The sequence below is a fragment of the Petaurus breviceps genome, unplaced genomic scaffold, assembly GCF_028583685.1.
Source record: "Petaurus breviceps papuanus isolate PSGF00001 unplaced genomic scaffold, PetGlider_PUasm1.0 98, whole genome shotgun sequence".
Lineage (NCBI taxonomy): Eukaryota > Metazoa > Chordata > Mammalia > Diprotodontia > Petauridae > Petaurus > Petaurus breviceps.
This window is the reverse complement of record NW_027187460.1, coordinates 17,069,244-17,084,488: the sequence shown is the minus strand read 5'-3', so window position 1 is coordinate 17,084,488 and position 15,245 is coordinate 17,069,244. Positions and strand designations below refer to the sequence as shown.

Below are 15,245 nucleotides of genomic sequence, written 5' to 3'. Positions count from 1 at the left end.
TCGTCCCTGGAGTCAGGAGAACCCGAGTTTGGATCCAGCCTCAGACACTTAACACCCACACAAAAAAATTAGCTGTTTAACCTTGGGCAAGTTACCCCAACTGCCCTCCAAAAAGCAAAAAAAAAAAAAACTTACCTTGAAGGCACTGAGAGTTAGCAGACTCAAGCCCTAGTAATTCAGGCACTAAATAGCTGTGTGATTGATCTTGAGAGAAGCAGTGTGGGAAAAGACCTGGATTTTCTCTGCCACATATTACCAGTGCATATTTGGGTAAGACATTTAGCGTCTGGCTCTAGATCCATGACCTTACTAATTGTCTAAGCTCATAAGGTCACTGAGTGGCAATGACAAGACTCTGGTTCTGCCAGAACAAATCCAGGATCTAGCTGCATCTTCATATTTCCAGTCCTCACCCCCCACCCCCAATCTCCCACAGGAGTTCTCCTCCATTTCCTCATCTATAAAAAGCTCCCTAAGGACCTTCCTGGCACTACTGTTAACAATGGATTCCTGTAGATGCTCAGCTGATTGATTTAATCAAAGCTGGCAAAAACAGAACAAGGAACTATGGATGGAATTACAATGCCCTGAGTATGATGGAAAGGAAGCAAGAAAAGATATATGATAGGTTTTATATTATATATATATATATATATGTATATATATATATATATATGTGTATATATATATATATATATTTATATTTATATAATATAAAACCTAACTTCTAGGAAGAAGAAATAAGAAACTTCTCCCTTCCTTCATGTGAGTCTCAGTCAAGGACTGAGAATTCCATCTATCTCTGCAGGTTGCCCAGGTATCCTCGCCCTCTGGGGCCATCTTATTTCCCAAGAGGGGGGCGAAGACCACTAGGAGATCTCTTGGCTACTTCCTTAAAGTTCTGAAATGGAAGGGCACTGCGCTGAAAGGGTAGACCTCATTCTTCACTCTTTCCAGTACCAGTGATTCCCCCATCACCGTCACCACGTAAGGTTACAGCTTTCCCCCCTGCATTTCAGATGTGACTGCATTCCTTTAAGGACATCCAAGGGCCCTGCAAGATCATGGACAAGCAAACATCCCACTGTTGTTCCACCTGATGTGATGGACCTGCATCCATTACCAAGTTCAAGGCAGGGATGGTCACCTATTTTGACCTAGCTAATTCTAGAGAATATTCTTTGTGTAAAAAACAGAAACAAAACCCACAGTTTAAGGTAGCTACCCTTCTCTTTTTTTGTTTCCTTTTTAGAGGGCAATTGGGGTTAAGTGACTTGCCCAAAGTCACATGGCTAGTAAGTGTGTCAAGTATCTGAGGCTGGATCTGAACCCAGGTCCTCCTGACTCCAGGGCTGATGCTCTACTCACTGTGCCACCTAGCCGCCCCAGCTACCCTTCTCTCGACAGAGGGGTGATGGCCTTCAGACACAAAGGAAGACAGATTTTCAGACACAGTTAATTTCTTCCAAGGGCTTTGTTTTTATTTTATTTTGCCCCAGTGGGAAGGAGGAACAGGTAAGGAGAGCATGATAGGGAAGGAAAAAATGCCACTTTCTTTCAAAAAAGGTCATCCTTCTTAAAAAGATAAAGTCATCGAGTCATTTTTTTTTTAATAAAGATAACAGAAGGAAACCAAAAAGAAGCAAACAGGATAACTTTGAAATCTATAGATTCAAGTTATTACATATTAATATGTAATTTTATATACTTTAAAAGTATTTTTTTTAACTCAGGAAGGTGAGTCTCCCTGACTCCACTGCGTCATCTAGCACCCTAAATCCCTGTTTTACAGATGAGGAAACTGAGGCAGTTAGTTAAGTGGCTTGCCCAGGATCACACAGAAGTGTCTGAGGCTAGATTTGAACAAGTGATTTTACTGATTAAAGGGAATTCCCAGGTGAGGAAACTCCTACCAATTCAAGTCGGTACTTTCTCTCTCAGGGCAACGGTGGCATAGCGGATAGAGTGGAGGGCCTGGAATCAGGAAGACCTGATTTCAAATCCACCTCAGGTACTTAATAGCTGTGTGACCCTGGGCAAGTCACTTAACTTGTTTCTTCCTCTTTATATGGGGATAATAACAGCACCTACCTCTCAAAAGTTGTCATGAGGATCAACTGAGATAACTGTAAAGCACTTACAGTAAGCACTTAGTCAGCGTTAGTTATTATCATTAGTTATCACAAATAATCCAGTGCTAGGTGAAGAGAATGTTCAGCACTATTATTCTGTTTACAATTCCTGGCACACAGCAGGCACTTAATCAATCTTTGCTGACTAACATGTGGTCTACTAGAATATAGAGGCTGGGAAACCCTGACTGTATTCCTGATATCTGTTCTCCAAGTGTCCTTACTTTTGAAGTAGGGAAGATGTCATAGGCTGTCCTCCTTGGCTCCTAGGGGTGAGAAAAGGTAAGATTATAGATACTGAGAAGCCCTCTAAATAATCTTTGTGATGCAGGGTGGTCATTATCCTCTTCAGCGCTCAAGGCCTCTGTATCCCATTATCTCAGTATGAGCAGAACCATACAGCAACAAAGCATATAATTAACACTTTCCAAAAATTGGTTGTCTTTAGGGAATCGCCAACAGCCCTTAAAATGGCCTCAGTAATGTGTAAATGAACAGTCAGCTAGGTGGTCCCATAGTGCATAGAGGGCTGGGCCCAGAGTCAGGAAAACTCATCTCCCCGAGGTCAAATCTAACCTCAGACACTTACTAGGCTGTGTGACCCTGAGCAAATCACTTCACCTTATTTGCCTCAGTTTCTTCATCTGTAAAAAAAATGAGCTGGAAAAGAAAATGACAATCCAGTATCTTTGCCAAGAAAACCCCAAATACGATCATGGAGAGTTGCACACAACTGAAACAATTTAACAACAACATTATAAGTCATGGGGCCAGGAACAACTCAACAATAACAACATATAAATGACTCGGACTTTTCAAAACTAGAAGAACTTGAAGATGCACCAGTCTACTAATCCAAGCCCCTTTACCAAAGGGGGAGAGCTGAAGCCCCAAGAGGAAAGGTCAGGCCTAAGTAAAACATTGGCCAACCATGGTTACAAAAGATTGAGCGCTGATGAATTTAAGGCTCCTTTAAATCCTTCCAATTTGTACTTCTGGCTTAGAGATAGCTACTGCTTCTGTTCTTATCTGTATTCCCAGCATGACACTCATCTATCTATCTACCTACCTACTTACCTATCCATCCATTCCTCCTAGAGCCAAATACAACATTATGTGCATGGAAAGTAACTACATGTTAAGTGACTGAATAAAAAATCTGAAATCTGTATCTTCTCTTCAACAGGCCCTGCCCATCCATCACTTTCTACTGCCCTGTTCCCATAAACAGAGGGAGGAAAGCCAATTCTGCACACAGCTTGTTCCTGGAGGCAAGTCCTAGAGAACCAATCCAGCACAGAGGGGAAAATGGACAGATTTCCATTCTGGGCCAAATAAACCCAGAAAGATGTTTCACTTTCCTGTGGGGCTGCCAAGACTAAAGACCCTCCAGTCATGTTCCCTTGCTGGGAAAAAGGTCTGAACTGAAGCATCCCTGTGCCTTTCCTTAAAGCACACAGCCTTTTCTCCAGACTCCAAAGTATCCCCAACTCGGGATGTTTCCCCATTTTGCTTCAAGGGCTGGAGAAGGACTTTAATTTCTTTGGACAATATTCAGAACATTTGACACTTTTTCTGCCCTGGGTGGGGATGTAAGCTTAGTTTGATTTCTCCCCTCCCTGCTGGGGTTTTGAATAGTGTTCAATTTCAAAGCAAGGGAAAGAAAGGAGAGAGAAGGAATCTACTTGCCTGAACGTCAAACTCTTGCAGGAGGCCAGTGATGGTCTGTAAAGAGAGAGTCATGGTCAGTTTCCTCCAAACATACCAGCCACATGGGGAAAGGCACAGAATTGAAGTCTGAACTTTCCAAAGGGAAAAGGGTCTAATCTGGGATAGCTGTACCCCCAGAAGCTCTCCTATTACACCTGAGAAAACATCTACCCATTAAATTTAGACGGGATCTGTGGCCTGGTTTTGGGTTTAAAAAATGTCACTCACTGATGTCCTTCCGTAGGTCAAACCAGGAAACTGAACTTTTACAAGTACAGGCTACACCTGCCACTGGGAAAAACACATCCAGAATGCTAGGGACTGTGCGAGGACTCCATCGATTAATGTGTTGGGTTAATAAAGATATGATTTCTCCAAGGTCACTGCACCTGCCATACCACAATTTGAGGATTCCCCCAATGAAGAGGAAAGGAAGTCCTACACCGAGGGTGGCCAGATCTGGTGCTGACTAATAACAGTGTCTGCCCTTCTTCTCTCTACATCCTTCTAAATGGAAGCAGGTCCAGATGGTGCAAATGTTCTACTGGGCAGAGGAAGCAATCAATGACTTCTTCTACCAGTGATTCGGCAGGAAGCCTAGCCATTCCTGGAATTATCCTACCTAACCGGTGCCCGTTTGATGTACAATTTTCAGGCACCAGGAAAGACTGGCATTTATACAGCACATACTATGTGCCAGGCATTATTAATTACTGGGGTTTTTCCTTTTTTTTTTTTTAACAAATATTATCTCGGATGATCATGTTTAAGTGATGTCATACGCTCTAACTGCTCACCTACAGTTTCAAAATCCACATGACTTTGAAAAGAGGCCCTCATACCACAATCAGCAGAGCTATTTCTCTGGGAATGACTTTTACAAAGCCCTAAGGGAAGTGACTGTTTGGAGGAAATAACAAAATCCACACTCTGGGAATGGGGCCCCAGTTGGGAGAGCCAGAGGTAAGAAAAATGGATTTAAAAAAAAAAATTCAACTTCTATCAAAAATGAAAAGTTTTACACCAACAGTGCCCTCTAACAAAAAAAAGCAGAGTTAGGGAGGCTGGGTTAGTGGCAAAAGTCACTTACCTTCAAGTCACTGCTTTTTGATGTGGAGGAATGGGCTGGGCCTTCACCGAAAGGCAGGCAGGCAGTCCCCCCCCCCCTTTTTAGAAGGTTGGGGAATGGGCACAATGTGGGGGGAGGGAGGGGAGGACGTACCATATTAAGCATAGCAATGAATTACTGTGACAAATCTGAGGAAGCAGATTCCTTTTAAAGCATTAAGGAGAAAAATCAATCTCTCCCAGCCCCAACAAAGTACAAGTGTAACCAAAACTGGACAAGACTGTGAGGCTTATTTATTTCATCTCCAAGATTCACTGGATTGTAGTGCGAGACCTTTCACAGATGCCAGAGTATATTTCTGAGTTGTGTATCTAATAAGTCGTGTATTCAATAGCAGTGATGGAGTTTCTATGAACCATCCATACTCTGTACCTCTCGTGATTGATTAGTGGCATGTGACCAGAAGACAATAAGCTGGGTCAGAGGTCCTGTCTTCAGCCCTGGGGCTGAAGGAATAATTGGTTCCAACAGAGAAGGCCTATTCTGATGAGTAGGCAAAGCTAGGAGAGATATAGATACCCCAGGACGCAAAACATTTCAACAAACTGCCATATAGGCTGAAACCAGCAAGAGAAAATTTAGTTGGGCCACAGTGAGGTGGGGGTGGGGGATAAATCAATACAAAACTCTGCACTTGAGCTTTGAGTTTAAAACATCAACTATGGAAATAATCTCCAGAAGCTCCATTTCTAAGAAGGGGCATTGATAAACTGGTTTCCCAGAGGAGGGTCACCAGGATAGTGAGGGGTCTACAGACCCTGTCTCAAAAGGATGGGCTAAAGGAAGACCTCTGTGAGGGGTAGGAGGCTGTTTCCAAATATCCAAAGAGCCATCACATAGAATAAGAATAAGACTTGTTCTATTTGGCCCCAGATGAGAGAATTAGAACCAATGGGCAGATTTCCATTCAACAGCAGGAAAAACTCCCTGAAATCATCCAACTTTGGTAGCAAAGGGAGTAAGGTAAAGCTGGACAATCATTTATTATTGGGGACGGTGCAGTGGCAATTTAGGCTTTGGGTAGGAAGCCTAGATCTCTGAGACCTGTTCCAGCTCAGCAATTCTATACTACTGTGAGGTCAGTTTTATAGGTCATTATTAATTAAATAAAAAAGGAATTAATAAAAAAATACTTCCTGCTAGACTCTGCTAGATTAAAAACGGCAACCTCTAAATAGCTTTTTCTACAGAATTCACTAATTTTTTAAAAAATTTAATAAGGGTAATTAATTAAAGGTAATTAACAAACCCAGATACATCTGGTTCTCTGGACTCCCATTTACAAAACTTATCACTTTACAATTTCTCACACAGGACATCTTTTGAGATTTCTAAGAGCTAAGACTTTAAGATCTATTTATTATCTCCTGAGGCTGCGCCTGAGCCCAAGATGAAAAGTCACATTTGTACCTCTTCTCTTTCCACCAGAGGCTTGACCTCTGCGAGGTCCACATCCTGGAGGTCTTTCGACATGGTCCCAATCTGTTACCTGAAAAGAATGAAAACCAAAGGGTCAGTGATGCTTGCCCCAGACTTTTATTCTCCCCCTTTTATTCACCACTGCCCCGCCTCCAGTAGAAAGTTATACTGAGGGGAGAATTCAAAGACCCCCAAACAAAATGTACTTCCCACTTTACCCCCATCCTGGCAGGGCAGAGCCAAGAAATGAGTATCAGAAATCAGACTGGGGGGGTAGGAAGCAAGTCTGAGCCCTTTAAGGGCTCAGAAAATTAAGAAATTTAAGAAAAACTAAATTAAAATTAGGAAAATTAAGCCGGTCAATTCATGTCCCTGGGCCTTGATGGACGGAGTCAGGATTTGGGTCAGCTCCCAACCCTACCACTTGCTAAACATGTGACCTGAAGCAAGTCACCAAATCTCTATGGCTTTTGGTTTCCTTATTTATAAAATGAGAGGGCTCAAAATCTTGTGGAAATGAATGTTGAAAACTAAAAATAAATAAATTCTAGAGTAAAATAAAATAAAATAAAATGAGAGGGCTGGACTAGATGGTCTCTGAGGTTTCCTTCCAGCTCTAAATCTCTGCTTCCATCACCTGCAAAATGAAAGGTCCAGACTAACTGATCCTGGGTCCCCACCAACTCTAACATTCTGTGACTGTCTAATGCCTTAGAGGTGCCCATTGTTAACTCATAAAGTAATGTTTTTTTCTGGATTAAAGGTGAGGGGAGGGCAGTGCAGGACAAGAAAGTTCTCCCACCAACATAGCCTCTCACACATTTGTATACCACTTCATACTTAGCCCAAAGGGCTCTCACTCACGTGCCCTCAACTGAGTTTTAGAACTATCCTCTAAGTAAAGGAATCCAAGTATTATCACAGAAACGTGAAAGGCTTGGCTTAAAACCCACCTGTCTACTTTATGGATATTGCTGGGCCTAGAATCCATATCCTCCTACTCCAAATGCAGGGCTCTTTCCTCTGTCTCATAGTTGCTACAGTCATCTATCCCTCATGGAGCTTAAAAAGTCTGTGTTTTAGCACAGAAATTCCTCTAAACACCATCTCTCTGATAGACCATAATCTCCCTGTGGGCAGGCAAGTCTTATACACAAAGAGTATACTCAGTGAGTATTCATACTTTAGGCATTATTTATTATTTAGCTTTAGAGCGGGAAGGAAAGGTAGGCCGAGTCTCCTCATCTAAAAAAGAAAGAAATGGAGGTCCAGAGAGGCTAAGGCATCTTTGCCTAAGGTCATATGCCCTTATGTACTTACACCTCCTTCCAGTAACTTGGAGATACAAATCTAACACTTTGTTCACTGTACCATGAATGGATACTGCAAGCCTTAAAGGGAAAAACAGGTACATGGAGACCAAAGTATAGCTACAAATGTCATTTAAATATTAAACCAAAATCCTCAAGTTTCCTGCTTCTCCCCCCCCCCCAAAGTCTCCAGTTTCTTTTCTGTTCAACTTTGTTCCTGGGGAATTAAATGACCTCTACAACACTGTTTAACCTAAACCTTTCTTTTCACAGGACCAGTTATTAACTTGGATAGGATATGCCTGCATATTATCTAGTCCCAGATTTGGCAATGTACCTTCAGAGAAGAGAGATGAAGAGAGAAAAAAAAAAAAGATTTGAGAATTGGGCCCTTGAGGGTGTGTAGGCTTTTAGGGGTGGGTAACTTTTGCCCTCGAGGTCACATAGGGCCCTCAAGGTCCTTAAGTGTGGTCCTCTGACCCAATCTAAACTTCAAGAAGGCCTTAGGGCCACAGGTTCCCCACCCCTGAAAGTTTAGGTGGTTCTTAACCATTTGTGGGTCATCGACCTCTGGGAACAGTCTACTGAAGCCCACAGACCCTGAACCTTTAAAATAATTGCAGGAGATTCTAAACTTCAGTTAAAGGCTAGTAAAAATGAAAATTCTCTTTTTTTATAATATATAAGCACAAAAAAAGACTATTTATGCATATGCACAGAGAGACAAAGAGAAAGAGAGGGCAAGAGAAAGTGCATGTGTTTCTCATTCAAGTTCATATATGTCAAGAAATCTATGCACAGACCCTAAGGGACCATGCACCCCAGGTTATGAACCACTGCCTTAGCTAAAAAGCAAGAAACAAAAGAGAAGAAGGTATCCTGAGGTGCAGGTCATTGAGGGAAATCTAAATATGGTATCTGCCACACAGTAGGGAGCCAGCCCTATGTAGGGCTGAGGCTACCAGCTGTGAAAGAAGAAGGCATTTTCAGCATTTATGGCCAAGGCCTTTTGGTCCCAGCATCTGAGGGAGGGTGAACAGCCAGTCCCCCAGTGGGAGACAGAGACAAACACTAAAAAACCCTCAGAATGACTCCCCAACAGTTCCTGGTCATCCCTCCCCACTATGAGCCATCAGATTAGAAACAATGAACACTAAAGATCAAAGCTGGGAGGGTCCTCAAAAATTATCTAATTCAATGACCTCATGTTAAAATTGGGAAAATCCCAAAGGGTTCAAGAGAAGTGGTTTGCTTGAGCCACACAGTTTAGCAAGGGGGTAGAGGCTGGTCTAGAAATCAGGCCTCCTGTGTCCCAAGCAAGGGCTCTTGCTACCATGCTACCACCGATGCCCACAGAGGCTAGGTTCTGCTGGAAACTAATCCCAAGCCAGGGAGGGAAAGGGCTGCATGGGGGAAAGGGAAAATATTTTTGTTGTCAAACGCTGTGAATTTTTTCCTGCCTACTCTCATCCTCTCCCCACCCCCAGAAAGGCAGGATTCCTTACATACTGGGACAAATGAATGTCTTCTTGTTAATCTTTTTCCTCTGCAGGTTTTGAGAGGAAAAAAAGCAAGAACTCAAGTTGGAAGTAAACTGAATAAATAAAAGGTTAGGAGCTATAAGCAATGCCTTTATTTTATAGGAGACAAAAAGAGAGCCATGGAAGTTGGGGAAAGTGCTTGCTTAGAATCAGACAGCTAATAAATGACTAATTAGGTCTTCTGAGGTTCCACATGGACTTGATACTGAATTACACATCTCAACACTACCCTCTTCCATATCTCCACTCTAGACTTCCCTCAACTGCTTTCTAACCCAGAACCTTCCCTCTCTATGCTGGCCTTCTCCCATTGGCGTGTTCCTTCCTGGGACCTCGATTTTGGAGATAAGTACAGATGGGCCATGCTTCATTCCCTTCCTACGTAGCTGTGTTTCTGACTTTCTGGACCTTGCCATTATGTTTCTGGGCAGGTACCTCAACATCTCCCCCCAGCCCCCTAATAGTCTCTCCCATTAGAATGCAAGCTCCCTGAGGGCAGGTTGACCTTTTAAACTTTTATTTCTGTTCCCAGTGCTTAACACAGTGCCTAGCATGCAGTAAGCACTTAAAATGCTTTTTGTTTTGCCCCCACTGCCTCCCCATCAAAAGTTAAACTCCAGATGCTGCCCTCCAAGGCACCATCCTTCCCCTTTCAAGCTTTGTCTCAGATTATTCCCCCCTGCATTTTTACTGCATTCACTGCCCCTATTTCCACGTCTCTGCTCATCCATGCCTATAATGTGCAAAATTCTCAATTTCTGCCTCTTGGAATCCTGCCCGTTCTTCAAGACTCAGTTCAAATGCTACTCTAGAAATCCCCCAGTTATTAATGGCCCAGCTCCTCTCTTCCCAAATCTCTTCTTGGCCTCCCTAGACTCTTAAACTCTACAAAATTAGGAACCATACGTCAATACAGAGCCCTAGAAACACTTTGTAGAGAGTTAATAAAATGTGTACTTAACAGAGTATCTGAGACAGGGAATTATTGAGCTTATTCAAGAGCTCTTTACCTTTTGGGGCAGCTCATTCCATTTTTGGAAAGCTAAATGCAGGTCAAGACCTGTTTGCTTCAGTTTCCTCATCTGTAAAATGGGGATCATTACAGCACCAACTTCCCAGGGTTGTAAGGCTCAAATGAGATAACAGCTGTAAAGTGCTTTTAGCACAGTGCCTAACACATTGTAAGCACAAAATAAATGTTATCTATCATTACTAATTACAATTAATAAGATTACCACATTTGTTATTATTGCTAACTATTACTCTAGTATAACAGTCTACAATCCAGGCCTCACATAGCCTTGAGGCCGCAGGTTCCCCACCCCTGGCGCTATTATAATTAATAATGTAATAATAATTGGTTTATTATTGTTGCCACTATTATTTCCCTGGTTTCCTTAGCTTCTTGTGCCTTCTCCTACTCTTGAAATGTCTTTGTATTCACTCTGTATTCTGTATACATGTATGTGTATATATTGAGAGCAGTGCCTAGATGTCTCTGGAGCCCACCAAATGTGCCTGGATATTAGACACATAATAGATAAATAATAAAAGGGGTGGCTGGGTGGGGCAGTGAATAGAGCACTGGCCCTGGAGTCAGGAGGATCTGAGTTCAAATTCGGCCTCAGACACAACACTTACTAGCCGTGTGACCTTGGGCAAGTCACTTAACCCCAATTGCCCTGCCTTCCCCCTCCAAAAAGCAAAAAATAAAATCAAATAAATAAAAGCTTACTAATTGATTGACCTCAAAGAGCTTCACTTCAGGTAGGGGTGGGGTTTTGAAGGCTGAGTTTTAAAATAGGCCAAGTCACTTGCCTGCTGAATTTTTTCCCAATGTGCAAAACTGAAAGGAATAAACAAGTGGCATCTTCCAGCTCTATCATTCCCCATTCTAAGTAAGGCCCCTTCTAACTCGGACCTTTTGTCAGTCTCTACCAGTGGGTACTGTCTCCCCAACTCCATGAGAATGCCCAGGTAAATAAAGCCATCTCAGCAACTCCAAGGCAGAACAAGCTGATCTCAATCCAATCCCTGAAAAGTCAAGGGATGCCAAAGTGGACACTGTGTATATGCATGTGTGCTCAAGCTCTCCTCAAACCCCCCAAAACAAACAACCCACACTGCTCTGGGCTATGCTCCTTCATACTGACATAGCAATGGCCCCATTTCACCAGAAAAACAACCCCACTGACTTTTCATTATCATTATTCATCTCTCAGGATGTCCTCCAGGGCCATCCCAAAGATAAAGTTTGTGCTGGATAGGCAAGTTTTTCTACTAAAAAAGGCGGGGAGGTTGTTGGGGAGGTTTGAGTTGGAAAGGACAAGGAGGGACAGAGAAAGGGAGGGGAAAAAAAAGAAAACCCAAAGATTTTTTTCTTTTTGGGCTTTGCAAAGTCAGCGCGCCGGTGGTCATGAGAGCTCAGCCAGCAGAATACCTCGCCTACACAGTCACAGGGACATTCCAAAACTTGGGGGCCTGGCGGTATTCCCCTTGACCTCATGGGCAAAAAAAAATGTCCTTGTGATCCACCCTGCTTGGATTAGGGGTCCTTGGCAAACTGTCTAAAAATCAAACAAAAACCCACTTAAGAGAGATGGAGGTAGGATGAATCATATGCACAGTTTGGGTTCTAGCTAGGCTTGCTTCTGCTGTCTTTCTAGGGACATTCCACTTAAGTCTCTTTGGGTCCTTTCTTCTCTAATCTTACAGATGCCAACGAGCTAGAAGACTGCCATCTTCTATATAGTTATTTGTATGTTGTCTCCCCAATTAGAACTTGCTTTGTGGCCCCAGCAACTGAGCTGGGTGCCCGGCATTTAAGAAATGCTTCAAAAATAATAAACGCTTGTTAAATTGACTGCAAGTCATGTATTGCCACAGTCTCTAAAGAATGAAACTGTAGGTCACTCCAAGGATAAAAGAAAGGCTCATGCATGGTGGTAGTAAAGAAAAGGCTACAAGTTATCAGCAAAGGGATCCAAGAGAAGCAGATAAAGGATATATCAGGGATATAGGACCACAAAACACAAAAGGAGGCGGGCTGGCCAAGGATAACGGATGGGCCAGTCACTATGCCTGTCGTAGTGGTATCCACACGTTAAACGATCTGGGGACAGGGGCCCAGTCTACACATGCTGGACCCATGTTTAAGGATTGCCTACTATGTGCCCAAGTTTTCTGTATCCCCAGGGCTTAAGACTGTCCCTACCCTCAGGGAGCTTTCAATCTAATTAACAGGGGAATTTAGGAGATTATAGGAACAAGGTTAAGAAATACAGAATGTGTTTCTAATCCATCCAAGTGAGGGGAAGACCCACTGATTTTGGAATGAGAAGCCCTGGTATAACTTCTGCTCCCAGTTTACCAGTTATTGGTAAACAAAAAGTGATATACTATACATCCAAAATAGCTTTTTCATTGGTCTTCTGGTTGCTCTTCTTGCCCACCCTCACCCCCAAATATTGCTTCCCTAACACGGACACTCCTCAGAAAAGAAGCAAGAAATGTCCAAAAAGTGAGAAATGACTTCCAAATGAGCAGACTTCAGCTCTCAAATTTCTGCTGCCAAAGCTAAGGCCATTCCCTCCCACTCCTCATACTTGGGAGTGTCTCACCACCAATGCCCCTTCCAGTTCTAAAGCCTACAAAGATATGCCCTCGCCCCTCAGCTTCCAGTTTTGCATTAGTCCTGCCTGACTTTACAGGAGGGTTGTGAGAATCCATGAACAGAATAGGACAAATTTGGTCATGAGAAAGACCAAGGTCTTTTTAGACCCACGTCATATTCATTGTATGTTTCACCCCCTTCTCCATCCCTCCTAGGTTGTAAGCTTGTGGAGTCCAGAATCCATATTTAATTATTGCATATTACAGTAATCAATGTTTGCATCTTATCCTATTAAGACTAAGCTGCATTAGGGCAGAGACTACGTCTTAGAGCTGAGAATTGTACATTGGATAAATAGGTATTTAATTGAAAGGTCTACTGAATGAACATGTGCAATTATTGATAGTGTTGGGACTGCATGAAGAACCTCCCTTCCAACTGAAAAAAGTGATGAACTATTTCTGAAAGTATCACAGACTCAGAATTTCTCACCTTTAAGATGCTAGCCAGTCTGGCCACATTGCAGAGGTTGGAAAAGGATGCCTACCTTTCAGCTTTATTTAAGGCTGAAAAGACAGGATAGGAACAAGCTATGAAAAGCTTTAAAAAAATAGAAAAGTTTATCTTTTTTATCCTTGAATCAATAGTGGGGTACTGGAATTTACTGAGGAGACTTGGCTGCAGGAGGATGCCCCAGAGTGAGGGAGACCAATTGGAAGGACTGAACAAAGATGGCGGCCATGAGAACAGAGAAGAGGTCGGCCACTTAAGATGTGGAAATAGAGCAAGAATTGACAACCAGTCAGGTGTGCAGGGTCAAAGAATGAGAATGAGACTTTTTGTGATCGTTTATTAATATTATTAAAAGAGATGTAGACTTATCACAAGGCAAGTTCAGTACAGAGGCATAAACAAAAGGGCTTAGTGAAGTCCCAGGAGAAAGATCATTACTACCACTGATGAGAGAGGAGGGAAGTAGGGGTGGAAAGCCAAGAGGTCATGAGGTGAGGAGGAGGACAGAAAACATCTGAGACACAAGCAACAACAGAAAGACCAGGGCTCAGAAAACACCAGCTGAAGCACAGAAGACAAAGGAATTAGTGTGATGTTAAGGTGGAAAGGTGTGAGATGCCAACTCTGAAGAAGACTGTCACTTTTAAAGCCAAGTCCCTTAATCTTTCCAAGCCTCAAAGGGTAGTATGGAATTCTTGTCTTTGTTTTTTGTACACACACACACACACACACACACACACACACACACACACACACACAGTTGTCATTCTTGTCTTTGTACCAGCCTAGAGCTTGGCACATAAGAACTCTTGTTGCCTGAAGACCAGCAGAAGGTTGGAGGAAGGCCATCATTTTAGAAGGCTAGACCTCAACAGCCCAGGCAAGGCCTTGGGAATAAAGAGATTCCAAGAGACTCCAAAGGGTGTTAAAAGACCAGCAAACAGCAGGATTTCAATCTCCTCAGAAGGGAGAGGGAAGAGTTAAGAGACAGATCTGCCATATTCAGCACAGGAGACTGGGCAGACAAACAGATGGCGGCTTGACTGACGGAAATAGGGAAATGAAAGAAGGGGTAGCAGGAGGAGAGATGGCAGGAGCTATTATTGTCATTAGAATGGAGACAGCTGGTGGACAGAGAACTGAACCTGGATCAGGAAACCTGTCCTAGCTGTGCGACCTTGGACAAGTCCTATCTCAGTTTTCTCATCTGTAAAGTTACAGTTGCTATGAGGACAAAAGGAGTTAGTATTTGCAAAGCACTTTAAAAATGCTAGCTATCACTGTTACTATTATTTTTGTTCTGGAACTCCAACCTCCCCACTGCCTGCCCCGAGTAGCCTTTGAGTAAAACCCCACTGGCTACTATTTGTAATTAAGTTGTCTTCTTTCTAAATCAGTGATCAGGAGCACGTCATGGTCCCAAGGGGCCCCAGGAAGTACATATGTGCTCAGGACTGCCCGGAAGATAACAGGGCCACCTGGAAGGCTCTGTGCTTGCCATCCTCTGTCAGGGACCCAACTCTGAGGGGGGCAAACTCCAGGTTAATGAGTGTTGGTTCTGAAGGCTGCTGACCCCAGGGGAGCCACTGTTCAGCTGTGTGTCTTGCCCAACAAGACTTGGACAAGGAACAGAGGGTTTGAACTGCTCTGAAAACGTCAAGAGTTTATTCACTCGACCAGAAAACCTGTATCAAATGCCTTTAGACACCAACTCAGCCAACCAATCATCACTGACTTAAGTGCCGTCTGGGACAGGGGACTGGGTGACCTTGAGGGTCCTTCCAATTCTCAAGGCAGCAAGGTGGTGCTCATGGACAGAGTGCTGGGCCTGGAGTCAGAAAGACAAGTTCATATCTAGGACTCAGACATTAGATGAGT

General features: G+C 43.1%; 1 protein-coding gene across 2 annotated transcripts in view; it reads right to left on the bottom strand.

Annotated features, from left to right (window-relative positions):
• Positions 1-15,245, bottom strand: part of NDRG1 (N-myc downstream regulated 1) — a 79,978-nt gene that overhangs the window by 50,188 nt on the left and 14,545 nt on the right. Inside the window, exons 2-4 of one of the 2 annotated variants that reach the window (XM_069081302.1) lie at positions 6,382-6,460; positions 3,822-3,857; positions 2,357-2,398 (exon numbers count right to left, since the gene is read on the bottom strand). In XM_069081302.1, coding sequence (XP_068937403.1) covers positions 2,357-2,398; positions 3,822-3,857; positions 6,382-6,444 — 141 coding nt within the window. In that variant the 5' untranslated portion in view covers positions 6,445-6,460. The remainder of the gene's footprint in view (positions 1-2,356; positions 2,399-3,821; positions 3,858-6,381; positions 6,461-15,245) is intronic. The other variant, XM_069081303.1, reaches the window with a different exon arrangement.